The sequence below is a fragment of the Salvelinus sp. IW2-2015 genome, linkage group LG25, assembly GCF_002910315.2.
Source record: "Salvelinus sp. IW2-2015 linkage group LG25, ASM291031v2, whole genome shotgun sequence".
Classification (NCBI taxonomy): Eukaryota; Metazoa; Chordata; class Actinopteri; order Salmoniformes; family Salmonidae; genus Salvelinus; species Salvelinus sp. IW2-2015.
The window spans coordinates 16466233-16480312 of record NC_036865.1 but is presented as its reverse complement, the minus strand read 5'-3'; the positions used below and the strand labels follow the sequence as shown (position 1 = coordinate 16480312).

General features: G+C 39.7%; 2 protein-coding genes across 2 annotated transcripts; one reads left to right on the top strand and one right to left on the bottom strand.

Moving 5' to 3' along the window:
- Positions 1 to 3086: 3086 nt before the first annotated feature.
- On the bottom strand, positions 3087 to 5149 carry LOC111951776 (alpha-2A adrenergic receptor-like). The gene has a single exon (XM_023969981.1). The coding sequence runs from the start codon at positions 4738 to 4740 to the stop codon at positions 3529 to 3531; it is 1212 nt and encodes a 403-aa protein (XP_023825749.1). The 5' UTR covers positions 4741 to 5149; the 3' UTR covers positions 3087 to 3528.
- Positions 5150 to 5739: 590 nt separating this feature from the next.
- On the top strand, positions 5740 to 12977 carry smndc1 (survival motor neuron domain containing 1). Its single transcript, XM_023969984.2, has 6 exons — positions 5740 to 5878; positions 8436 to 8555; positions 8704 to 8846; positions 10659 to 10814; positions 10942 to 11095; positions 12177 to 12977. Exons 2-6 carry the CDS (start codon positions 8436 to 8438, stop codon positions 12312 to 12314), a joined length of 711 nt encoding a protein of 236 aa, XP_023825752.1. The 5' UTR covers positions 5740 to 5878; the 3' UTR covers positions 12315 to 12977.
- The last annotated feature ends 1103 nt before the right edge of the window (positions 12978 to 14080 follow it).

Sequence of the window (14080 nt, the reverse complement as noted above, 5' to 3'; positions counted from 1 at the left end):
AGGTCTCGCCAGAGATGTTCGATCGGGTTCAAGTCCGAAGTCTGGCTGGGCCACTCAAGGACATTCAGAGACTTGAGCAGAAGCCACTCCTGCGTTGTCTTGGCTGTGTGCTTAGGGTCGTTGTCCTGTTGGAAGGTGAAACTTAATCCCAGTCTGAGATCCTGAGCGCTCTGCATCAGGTTTTAATCAAGAATCTCTCTGTACTTTGCTCCATTCATCTTTCCCTCAATCCTGACTAGTCTCCCAGTCCCTGCCGCTGAAAAATATCCACACACCATGATGTTGCCACCACCATGCTTCACCGTAGGGATGGTGCCAGGTTTCCTCCAGACGTGATGCTTGGCATTCAGGCCAAAGTGTTCGATCTTGTTTTTCATGGTCTGAGAGTCCTTTAGGTGCCTTTTGGCAAATTCCAAGCGGGCTGTCATGTGCCTTTTACTGAGGAGTGGCTTCCGCCTGGCCACTCTACCATAAAGGCCTGATTGATGTAGTGCTGCAGAGATGGTTGCCCTTCTGGAAGGTTCTCCCATCTCCACAGAGGAACTCTGGAGCGCTGTCAGAGTGACCATCAGGTTCTTGGTCACCTCCCTGACCAAGGCCCTTCTCCCCCGATTGCTCAGTTTGGCATGGTGGCCAGCTCTAGGAAGAGCCTTGGTGGTTCCAAACTTCTTCCATTTAAGAATGATGTTGGCCACTGTGTTCTTGGGGACCTTCAATGCGGCAGACATGTTTTGGTACCCTTCCCCAGATCTGTACCTCGACACAATCCTGTCTCGGGGCTCTACGGACAATTACTTCAACCTCATGGCATGGTTTTTGCTCTGACATGCACTGTCAACTGTGGGACTTTATATAGACAGGTGTTTTGCCTTTCCAAATAATGTCCAATCACTTGAATTTAACACAGGTGGACTCCAATCAAGTTGTAGAAACATCTCAAAGATTATCAATGGAAACAGGATGCACCTGAGCTCAATTTCATGTCTCATCCTAAAGGGTCAGAATTGTTATGTAAATAAGGTATTTCTTTATATATATATATATATATATATATATATATATATATATACACACACATTTTCAAACATTTCTAAAAAACGGTTTTCACTTTGTCATGTGGGTTTGTGTGTAGATTGATGAGGAAAAAATGTATTTAATACATTTTAGAATAAGGCTTTAACTTAACAAAATGTTGGAAAAGTCAAGGGGTCTGAATACTTTCCGAATACACCGTATATAGTATGGAAAACCGTTTTTTCTTTCAGTCACATTGATAAGGCAATCGAATTCCTCTATTTGGATTAATTCAAGCTATCTGAAATGGTTGTGTTAAAGCAAATGCAAGTCCCCAGAGAGAAGGAAGTGAAGACAACTGCATAGACAGGTTGGTTGTTTAGCAACAAAACCGATGCGTGCACAACTATGGGGCAAAACAGACAGGGTTGGCATAGATTGTTGACAACATGTAAACTATATTTTGTCTCCAATGGTTATTGAAAACATAAATACATTTACACAGTGAGCACCTCTTGTCTCTCAAATACATTGTTACAGATGTTGATTAGTTGGCTCGCAAATATTTAGCTATATTAGCATTAGCATAGATATGACATCTGTCAAACACCTCAAAACAAGACATGGTATCAAGAACAAGATAAAACTAGCTGAAATGAGCCACATACGATTCCCCACATGGCAGCTTCTTGTCATTGTTGCTAGCTATCTGGCCATCCAGAATTATAACCACACACAGCCTTCTGCTCCATTGAAGCACGCATCGTTTTGTGACATTGTCAGCTAACCTGTCAATACATATTATGATTAGATAGTTAGTTTTGCTATGGATCATCAACAGGGGTTGCAGTGAGTCATGTGTGCATCACTAACATAATTTACTATTCTCTGATGGCAGAAATCCAACACCCATCGATTAAAGGAAAATTCCAACCAAAAACTATCTTTTGGTATTTGTTTCATTAGTCCATTGTTGACATAGTCCCAAAATGTTTTGCTTGTCAGCAATCAAGTTTTCAAGATATGCAACTTTCAAAATATAAAAATCATCCCCATATGATGCATTATGCATCATATGATGCAAAATGCACTATCATATGATGCAAAAAAAACATATATTTTGAAACTTGATCAGCTTGATCAGTGACAAGCAAAACATTTTGAGACTGTCAACAATGGGCTAATGAAACAAATACCAAAATAAATTTTTGGGGTGGACTTTTCCTTTAATGTACTGATGTTTTAGTGAAAAAAATTATAACCTTTTCTTCTTTTGTGTTCATCCTGCCTTTTTGCAGGCTGTGAGTGAAAGATCATATAAATAATATACTGTATTTAGCATGCACCATAAAATCAGTTGATTCTGGGTGGATTACTGGCATGGTGTTTCCTCTCGCTACTGATAAAGACAGAAATAATCAAATTATACTGGTAGGGATGTCTGCAGTAGGATGATTCAGTCTGTCTTGCCATGTGGGAAACCAGGGATCTCTTTCTGTTATCTCCTCTGGGTCTGTGCAATATGGTACATGAAGGTTGAAACATTGTCCTTATTCAGTAGGTAGAATACAATGAACACGTTTAGAGCGTAGTGTTTTGAGTTATAGTACTGGTTTTCTGGAACATTTACATAATGTACAAAAATCATACCCCTCAAACTCAATTGGTACCCCAATGCATGTATGCTTATAGAACTTACTGTAATATTCAGGGAATACTGTAATATTCAGGGAAGACATGTTTAAATATGTTTATTCATAATACATGCATATGCTCCCTGACATTATGCATGAAAGAATTATAGCCTAGATATTAACATTTAACATTACATTATGGGCAGCAGTTAGCCTAGTGGTTAGAGTGTTGGGCCAGTAACTGAAAGGTTGCTGGTTTGAATACCTGAGCCTACTGGGTGAAAAATATTTTGCTCCATATTTTGCTCACCATACTACTATGGCTGATCCTGTAAAACAATACATTTCACTGCACCTATCCGGTGTATGTGACAATAAAAACATACTTTTTAAAATGTATTTTTATTAAGCAAGATCCATGGAGATATTAGCCAGCTCCCTCACAACATGCGTGAASTAATAAACAACATGGCATTCATTAGTTTCAAAGTCAAATACATCTAAATGGTTGTAGTGGGATTAAAGATTGTAATGAACTCAAAACTATTGTACATTGACACACACACACACATAAAAACTGTAACAGATGCATTACAATTGATCACAGTTTGCTTGCAGCACCCCACTGGGCACAAATGTCAATTTAACGTATATTCCAAATTGGTTCTACGTAATTTCATTGAAATTACATTGAAACAACATTGATTCAACCAGTGTGTGCCCAGTGGGACAGAACTGAATATGGAACATTTTGGGAAGTTGGGAAGTTTTTCCCAATAGGTAAATTTTCTTCCCATAAGAGACTGTACATGACCCCAACTTCTAAACAATGAAATCTGTATTCAGACAGGAAATAGTAGCTAGTCCAAAAAAAGCTTATTCATAGCCCTCGTCGATCCCTTTTGCAAAGGATCTTTTTGAAAGACCTCCTGAAGTCATTGTTGAATATAGTGTATATGACTGGATTCAGCGAGCTATTGCARTATCCGAACCAGAAAAAGAAATTGAACAATGTCTCAGGGACACAGCAGGAGTCACATATTGCGGTGAGTGTGTACGTGAAGAAGAAGGGGAACCAGCAGACAACAAACACTCCCATGACCACAGCCAGAACAAATGTGAAGCGCTTCTCTCTGTTCTGCCTTCCTTTCCACCGGCTCACTTTCACATACTGCTGTGCATCATCACCTTTAGGGGACGGTTCTCCTAGTTTCACCTGACACACTTTGGTCTTTTCCTTGCTCCGCTTCATTTTGATGGAGCACTGGTTCTCATTCCCATCAGACGAGGAGCACTCTTCCTCCACRTTTAGTCCATTGACCTCCTCGTCCTCCTCCACTCCATCTCTCCCTCCTTTGTTCCCTCTCTCCAAAGGGTCCTGCTGAACTAAGCCATACTGACTTTTATCTGGATTATCGTTTTCTCTTCTCCTCTCACCCGGAGGGGCCCTGGTTCTCTTCTTGGCAACCTGGTAAATTCGAACGTACACCAGAATCATGATCACACATGGGGCAAAGAATGAGGCGGTGCTGGAGAATATGATGTACCACTTCTCCTCATTGATCTTACATGTGGGACCCTCCTCTTTGGCTCCTTCCTTCTCCATCGAAATGAGAGGTGGGAATGATATAATGGCAGCCAGCACCCACACGAATAACACTATACATTTGATCCTGCGGGGCGTCCTTTTTGAGTTGTACTCAATGGCTTGAGTGACCGACCAGTATCTGTCCAGACTTATKGCACACAGATGTGTGATGGACGAGGTGCAGAACAGAACATCCAGGGCCAGGTAGATCTCACACCACACTTGACCAAAGTACCAATATCCCATCAGTTCATTAGCCAGAGAAAAGGGCATTACCAGAGTGGCCACTAAAATGTCTGCACATGCTAAGGACACTAAAAACAAGTTCTGAGGGGCTCTTAGGGCCCGGCTGGTGAACACAGCGATGACCACTAGGACATTGCCGAACACTGTGAGTAGAATAAGGATACCCACCAGTATTGTCAGAGGCACAGAAGTCTGCACAGTGTAAGGGAGCCTAGCAGGCAAAGTCCCGTTGCTGTTGGTCAAGTTATCACAACCCATAAGGATGAAGCGTGTGTCTGTATAAGAAGAGTCCTTGTTCGAAGAGCCACAACCGATCCACTATTTTCACACATTTGTTAATGAAGCAGAAGTAGCCTTCATTTTTGCCCACTGGGGAAAATAATGTCATATGAACAATCTAACAAACAAATCATCTCAATGTTAGTTMTTTTTGCTGATAAAAAAAAGTTGATAAAAAAATAAATAACCAGGTAAAAGAGAAAATACTCCTTAAACAGAACTGTAGTTTTACTCCCTCTTTGTTTTCCAGCATCAAAAAACTCAGCTTTACCAACTACAAATTCAGGAAAAAAGTGGTCAATTGTTATCCTTCAAAAACGTAAAATGGCCCCACGTTGTGCGTAGAATAGCATCTGAGCAGGATGATATTTCTCTGCCCACTGAAACACTAGTTGGTGAAACAGACCTTTATGTGGCAGAGGATGGGATTGCTGCTTTATATATGGTTTGGAGCCTTCGCTCCTCAGTCAGTATATTTCAGTGGGAATTATGGGCGGGGTCCAACTACTATCGCAGCTACAGATTAGTTGTATTGCTGCTTTCCAAACTGAACATTGACAATATATCGTCATTCCGAATATTCTCCGGATATACATATATATTTTGTATTTTGTGACTACGTCTACTGTTTATTAATGAGCCAAATTAGACATTGTTAAAAATGTTAATGACAGGAAATAGMCCAAGATAAACGCTGCAAGCAGTAAATTATTGTTTAATATACTAATTGGAGCGGGGGTTAAATTGACATGAAGACAACTTAATGGCTTTTATTTAAGAAGACAACATATTATAGAATAAGATTTACAGTCAGAGTTGACCTTTTACAGGTAATTCGTCAGGGAGTCGAATCAAAGACCCAATTGTTAAATTGAATCACCATGGACAAAAATTATTGGGATAAAGCCCCATCTGCTGACAAACCACGATATGACACTTTAGGATACTGTGGTATCGCGAGAAGAACATGTTATATCAACAATCGGCATTTCCGGTAAAATTTGCTGAGGAGGAAGGGAACTGTTTTGTTGTTGTCTACGATTTGATTTTATTAGAAACAATTAAAGTAAAATCTGAATATCTTGAGTCTGTATTAATTTGACGCAAATACGGGAAGGTAAGATTATTAATGAACATTTAATCATTTTGAATGAGTTTTTTTATTGCCAAAATTGTCATTGCTGCCAGCGGTCGCTGTGTTGTGGTTGTGATGATGGCCTAGCTACTAACGTTAGCTATCTAGTGGTAGCTAACATTCTAGCTAGTGATGCCTATTTGAAATGAATTTGAAAGTCGGTAGCTAGATTTTATACCTATCAGAGTATGGAAATATAGGTCAATAACTAACTAGTTACTTTAAAAACGAGTGAAAATGTGTTAACCTTCCCCTAACACCGAAATGTAACTAGCTAACGTTAGCTAAGCCTACTACTACTTAGCATAGTAGCTAGCTAACTTATTTGCTATTTGTTGGTCGTCACAACTTGCCACAAAGTCATAATTATAGATAAACTGCCTATTTTTACAATCTCTGTTTAAAATCCGTTTTTAAATCTAACCATAAACTTTACCACACTGCTAACCTTATGCCCAACCATATCCCTTGATCATGACTCAGTGTCATTCAATTTCACACAAGTAACGTTATTTGCTTTGGACAAAGACGTCTTCTGAAGGGGGGGACTTTTGTTAATTAAGAGCAGCGACGCTCGGTCTGAACATTAACACGCATCGCTTGCGGTTATGTTTTGGAAGCATAAGGAGCAGAGATCATATATTTTCAAATCGGCGGAAAAAAGGTTAAATTGATATTCACCTTTTATGGGTTTATGGTTCCCACGCGGACATATTTCCATGTTACAGCGCTTGTTTATGAAAACAGATGGAAGACCGAGTGGAGTAGCTGTGCTAATTGGCTGTCAAACACCAGTGGCGTAAAGTACTTAAGTATTACTTTAAAGTATTTATACTTCAAGTTGTTTTGGGGGGTATGTGTACTTCACTATTTATATTTGACAACTTTTCCTGAAATACWTTTCTAAAGAAAATGTTGTACTTCTTACTACATACATTTTCCCTGACAACCAAAAGTACTCGTTACATTTCGAATGCTTAGCCAGACAGGTAAATTGTCAAATTCATGCACTTATCAAGAGAACACGTGGTCATTCCTACTGCTTATTGCCTGGCAGACTAACTAAACACATGCATCTTTTTGTAAATAATGTTGGGAGTGTGCCCCTGGCTATCCGAAAATTGTGGTGTTTTCTTTGCTTAATATAAGGAATTTTAAATGATTTATACTTTTTTCTTTTGATACTTAAGTATATTTTAGCAACTACATTTACTTTTGATATGTAAGTATATTTAAAACCAAATACTTTTAGACTTTTTCTCAAGTAGTATTTTACTGTCTGACTTTTACTTGAGTAACTTTCTAATTAATGTATCTATACTTTTAGTATGACAATTGGGTACTTTTTCCACCACTGTGTTTTAACGGAAGGCAGACGCCTCAAAGGTGTTATTTTTAACTGTGTTAATTAAGCGATAAGGCGTGGGGGGGTGTGGTATATGGCCAATATACCACAGCTAAGGGCTGTTAAGCGTTACGYGGAGTGCCTGGATACAGCTCTTAGCCRTGGTATATTGGCCATATACCACAAACCCCCGAGGTGCCTTATTGCTATTATAAACTGGTTACAAACTTAATTAGAGCAGTAAAAATATGTTTTGTCGTACCCGTGGTATACAGTSTGATATACCACGGCTGTCAGMCAATCAGCGTTCAGGGCTCGTTACATCCAGTTTATAAAACCGGTTAAAAAATTGTCGAGTAAATGTGTATTTTGTATTTGTGAAATMATTTTTTGTGATTGGAAGTAGCGATTTCTGTTTATAGAACAATACTGTAATTGAGAGTGGAATCMATAGTCAATTCATCCTTTCCACAGAACATGTAATGTTCTTTGATTAAGGAGTAACGTTAGTCCAATATTGAGCTAGCCTAACCCTAGGAAATATGACGTTTGCTTCCAAAACCGGACTGCCACTCATAACCCCCCCCTTACAAAAGAAGCCTTCGTCCAATGACTCTTATGTGTAATGTAATGGCACTAAGAGTCATAATCAACGGCTAACCTTAAATGAAGACAAAAARCACATTTTAGTTTAAATGAATTTTTACGATGTAGCCCATTTTGACTTTGTGGCTGTGGTAACTAGTGACAACCATATTTGTTGTTAATGTATAGATAGTTAGCACCACTAACAAAGTAGTAGAAATGTATTGATTTTATTTGACACTTTAAAAACACAATACAAGCACATGTGGATACAATGCATTCAAAAATGTCTAGGATAACACAACTTATTTCCATTGTGGTCCTCTTCAAAAATATAAATCATGTTACCCATTCACAGCTAAAAGCTGAATTGTAATAAACATCACCAAAAATAATGAAAGAATGCAAAGACCAAAACAATAAMACATTTAAATAGTCMTTCACTGTCCAAACCCCGTTAGTTGCGACGACTTGCGAGTAGCCTGGCTCCGCCTTGCAAATCTTTCCACTGCCTTGCCATCCTCGCTGAGTTGTTTATTCGCTATTGTTACTTTGTTTCAAGTGTAATTTTACTCTGTTGTATCCCCCCCTTTCATTGTCCATTATTAGATGTCAGAGGATTTGTTGAAACAGTTGGGCAGCTACAAAGCCCAGTTACAACAAGTGGAAGCCGCCTTATCAACCGATCCTGAGAATGAAGACCTTCTCAAATTACAGAAAGACTTATCGGTAACTAGCTATCCATGTCACGAGTATTAGCCATGACATTTTTTGGTTTTTAAGTCAATGAGTGTCAATAGGTTTCTTAGTGTGYCTGTCTTCAAATGTGATTATTATCTCGGAACAAAATGACCTCAATGTTATGTATCCTTCACAGGAAGTCATAGACTTGACAAAAGACCTCCTGACGTCGCAGCCCTCTGAAGGTACTGCTAGTGCCAACAGCTCCGATGCAGCCCCCCTGAAACACAGCTGGAGCGTTGGGGACAGGTGTATGACTGTGTGGAGTCAGGATGGACAGTGAGTGTCACCAGAAGTTYCTCAGTCAATATTAACCTACACTGAACAAAAATATAAATGCAACCTGCAACAATTTCAAACATTTTACTGAGTTACAGTTCATAAAAGGAAATCAGGCAATTTAAATTAWTTAATTAGGCCCTAATCTATGGATATCACATTACTGGGAATACAGATATACATCTGTTGGTCACATATGCCTTAAAAAAAGGTAGGGGCGTGGATCAGAACCAGTCAATATGACCACCGTTTGCATCATGTACCGCGACACATCTCCTTGACATAGAATTTGTCMGGCTGTTGACTGTGGCCTGTGGAATTTTGTCTCAATCTTCAATAGCTGTGTGAAGTTGGTGGATATTGGCGGGAACTGGAACACGCTGTTGATCCAGAGCATCCCAAACATGCTCAATGGGTGACAGAACTGGGACATTTTCATCTTCCAGGAATTGTGTACAGGTCCTTGYGACGTAGGGCCGTGCATTATCATGCTGAAACATGAGGTGATGGTGGCGGATGAATGGCACGACAATGGGCCTCAGGATCTCGTCACGGTATCYCTGTGCATTCAAATTGCCATTGATAAAATGCAATTGTTAGTTGTCCGTAGCTTATGCTTGCCCATACCATAACCCCACCGCCACCATGGGGCACAATGTTGACATCAGCAAACCGCTTGCCCACACGATGCCATTAACGTGGTCTGCGCTTGTGAGGCCGGTTGGACGTACTGCCAAATTCTCTAAAATGACAGAGGYGGCTTAACATGAAATTATCTGGCAAGAGCTCTGGTGGACAKTCCTGCACAGTCAGCATGCCAATTGCACGCTCCCTCAAAACTCCTTCAAAACCCCACCACGGGGCACTCTGTTCATAATGTTGACATCAACAAACCGCTTGCCCAAWCCATGCCACACACGGTCTTCCATCTGCCTGGTAAAATTGAAACCGGGATTCATCTGTGGAGAGCAYACTTTTCCAGCGTGCCAGTGGCCATCRAAAGTGAAGATTTTCCCACTGAAGTCGGTTAYGACGCTGAACTGCAGTCAGGTCAAGACTCTGGTGAGGACGACGRGCACGCAGATGAGCTTCCCTGAGAAGATTTCTGACTGTTTGTGCAGAGGTCCTTCTGTTGTGCAAACCCACAGTTTCATCAGCTGTCCRGRTGGCTGGTCTCAGACGATCCCGCAGGTGAAGAAGCTGGATGTGGTGGTCCTGGGCTGGCATGGTTCCACGTGGTCTGCGCTTGTGGGGCCGRTTGGACGTACTACCAAATTCTCTAAAACTCCTTTGGAGGYGGCTTATGGTAGAGAAATTAACATTAAATTCTCTGGCAACAGCTCTGTTGGACATTCCTGCAGTCAAAATGCCAGTTGCACGCTCCCTCAACTTGAGACGTCACAACACAACGCCATAAACAATTACACATTTTAGTGGCCTTTTATTGWCCCCAGCACCAAATAATTATGGGACCAACACTTTATGTGTTGCGTTTATAGTTTTGTTCAGTGTAAAATAATCAACTGATACATGACCAATTTTACAATGCTGCTAAGTGGGAAGGTCATCTTTGTTAATCTTGCTTGCACACTATGGTCTTGACTTACCATTTGACCTACWCTCTTGTAATTTATATATTCAATGAAGCAGTGATAGACCTGACAAAACTGTTGTGAGATATTTTTAATTAAGAGCCTAGGCCCTGAATAAGAACAATAACAAACACTCAACTGTATTTCTTCACAATGTTGTGTAGTAGGGCTTGGGTCTGTGGCTCGTACTCACCTGCTTACAGCCGTGATTCTTTGACAGGGTGTATGAGGCTGAGATTGAGGAGATAGACGGCGAGAACGGCACGGCGGCCATTACCTTCTTCGGCTACGGGAACGCAGAGGTGGTGCCACTGCAGAACCTCAAACCTGCCGAGGAGGGCAAGCATTCTGAGGAGGATGGAAAACCMAAGTCCAGGTAGGGGAGACAACGCTTATGTTAAATATGTTCTGTGTAGGGTCAGAAGKTTTTCACTTTTCCATGATGTCCCGAACAGTCCATGGAGGATCTAAAATTGTAACTTTGTGTGTGCGTGCCATGACAGGAAAGAGCAGATAGCAGACCAGAGGGAGTACAAGAAGAAGAAGGCCCAGAAGAAGGTGCTGAGGATGAAGGAGCTGGAACAGGAGCGAGAAGACCAGAAATCCAAGTGGCAAAGTTTCAACAACAAGGCCTACAACAAGAACAAGAAAGGACAGGTAACACATGTTCATCTACTTTACACACACATCTTAACACTAGAAAAGCCGGGCCCCGTCATTTTTTTTACTCAACATTCAAACAGTCAAATACATTTCATATATGCTATTGCAAAAATAATAATTTGGTTATGTTGATGAAAGTATTAGGTAACATTTAGAGTCTGGGGGGGAAAAGTGATTTTAAAAATACAGTAGCATTTTCATTAGTTTGTTACTGTAGGCTATACATAAAAATGAAAACACACCACAATTCAGTATAAAATCCATCACAAAGAAATCCATCATTATTTCATTTTGGTAGGTTTTAAGAAACAACCTAAGAAAATCTATTTCAAAATAACAGAGTAGCATATTTTAAGTTGTATTATGTTACTAGTCTGTGTTTAGTAGCCTAGGCTATATGCTGCGAGTGCTCACGTGTTGAATGCATGGATTTTCAGTTGTTCTTGAAAAAAGGGATATTTTGAAATGCAGCCTGTTGTGGCAAAAGTATTTTGTTTTTTAGAAACCTTAGAATATGCCATTTCAAAACATCTGACCTGTGTGAACCTCGGTAGGGTGATTTGAAGAAGTCGCTTTTTGGTAAKCTCTGGTCCCCCCTTTGTCAACTACGCAAGCATCAATTACAATTTGGCATTTGATAATATTGTCGCCCATCATACTTTTGTCAATTTAATCTTGTCTTTAGGCTACATCTATCATATATGAAATTAGTTTTGATGTAGTTTCGATGGGCCCMGTTATCAGACGGGCAGCCAACTGTCCGGTGAAAGGGGGGGGGGTTTACATTTCCTCCCCAAACTGCTTATAACACAAACTCTGTGATATTGACATTCTAACAACGTCAGTGTGTTAAATAGACTTATTTAGGRAAATGTAAGGATGAATGGGGACACGACTTAAAAAATGGCAAAGATATTACAATTTGAAATTCATGTGAAGTTAAAATGACAGTCTCTGCGCTTCTAGTCTTAAACTAAGTAACATTTCATATGTTATTTGCACATTTTCAGCCATTGCTTTGTTGCAGGAGAGAGTACCATCACAAATAGTCTGAGATTTCCATTGTGTRTTGCAGGTGAAGAGGAGTATATTTGCATCGCCGGAGAGCGTAAATGGAAAGGTGGGAGTAGGAACATGTGGCATAGCAGACAAACCCATGACCACGTATCACGACACATCCAAATATAACGTCAGGCATCTCATGCCACAGTGACCAAAAATGTTTTCTTGGTGTTTAAAGTATCCCATTGTATAGTAGGAGGATCAGTGTTTACCATTGTGTTTATATGGCTTAGGTTACTCAAGTAAAGGAGCTTTGAAACTAATCGCTTACTCACCATTGGTTGGCTCATTGGAATATTGTTCTTACCGGTATGTCATATAGAACAGCAGAATTCTTAATAAAATAAATTACCCCTGTAATGGATCAGCACAAATAAGTGTACTCAAGTGTTTAGATTGTGGTGACATTAGTCTGGGTTGCTGTATCTTTCTGGATGCAACAAAGGCAAAAACTATAATATGTGCATGTTTCAATGTTACACATTTTTTATAGCTTTTTCAGGGTGAACTGGACTATATTAGACATTTTTACTTTTTGCTGTTTAGTGGTAATAACTATTTTTAAAGCATTTCAGTTTTGTACATTTACAGTAAAACAAATTGTCATTTTTGTTGAGGTAAGATGTCCCTCTCATTTTGCCCTGAAATTACGAGTAGGTTTCCATATTGGTACTGAATGTTTAACAGTTCCTCCAGATGGCAGTAATGCATTTTGTACCATCTTTGTTTCCGTGATGTACATCAATGACCTTGTATCACTGCTGGCGACGTAAGCTTTTCTTTTTCTCAATTAAAATCAGGGATGAGTTGTGTAGTCTCCTATGTTTGTGATTTATTGCATCTGTCTGGTGCTAGCGCAGAAGTGTACTGCATAGAAAATACATGATTTCAGTAATGAATAGTGTATATATGATTATAGCTTTGACACACCAATAACTAGGAACAACTGGACACTGTATAGGTACATGGGGTGGTAGAGGTTTATTGATCAAGTTTAAGGGACCACTACCAGGAAACACAAAATGGTGGCAGGGGGCCAGCAACATGTTMTTTTGTAAAAGTCACCTTTGATGGCTGATTTAGCGCAGTAGTGTTAAGAGACACTTTCTTAGAACAAGTCTTTTTCATAGTGCATTTTACAAATTACCCAACACTGACATTGAATAAAGACTTGGAACTAAGAAACCTGTGCAAGAGTCAATTTAGCCATGTTAAGACACAGTTGGTGGTGATAATCTATTTAGTTGTACCACAAAAATATGGGTATGGTCATAAAATGACATTTCCAATTTGGTTAGTGGAATAGTCTTGCAGTGCAATTGGGGGAAAGTGTGATTTTTGTACATAAATACTCAGAATATACAGTGTCAGGGTTTTAACATTGGAATGCTTCTCAGCTACAATGCAACAAATAAGTTACTAAGTAAAAACTCTGCCATGTGTTCATCAATACAAAGACATGAGCTCTCAACTGATCAATCCAAAGCCCATGATGAAAAAATGGAGACCTACATTCAATACACATGCAACATGACTTTTGTTCAAACCATTATCTTAATATTGATTACTATTTGTAATTAAAGCTATTGAAGTTACAAAACAAGCACATTCAATTTGGTGTTGACGGCCAAAATGGTGTGCCTAAAACAGCCAACTCAAGAGTTGACATGAAATGGCAAGTGTTATTGCTTCAGAATTGTGCTTGGGCCTTGAAGTGCGGTATATCTCATAGCTGCCTAATGTATACAAACAATTATTTTGACATCTCAACGGGGATAAATGTCAATCTCACAACAGACCAGAGTGATACATTTAGCGTGTCATGTACCATTGCACTAGCTTTTGTCTAAGAACTTGTCAACGCTCAGTTCAAAACCACAAGACTTATATAAAACCAAACATTACAGTTGTCAAAAC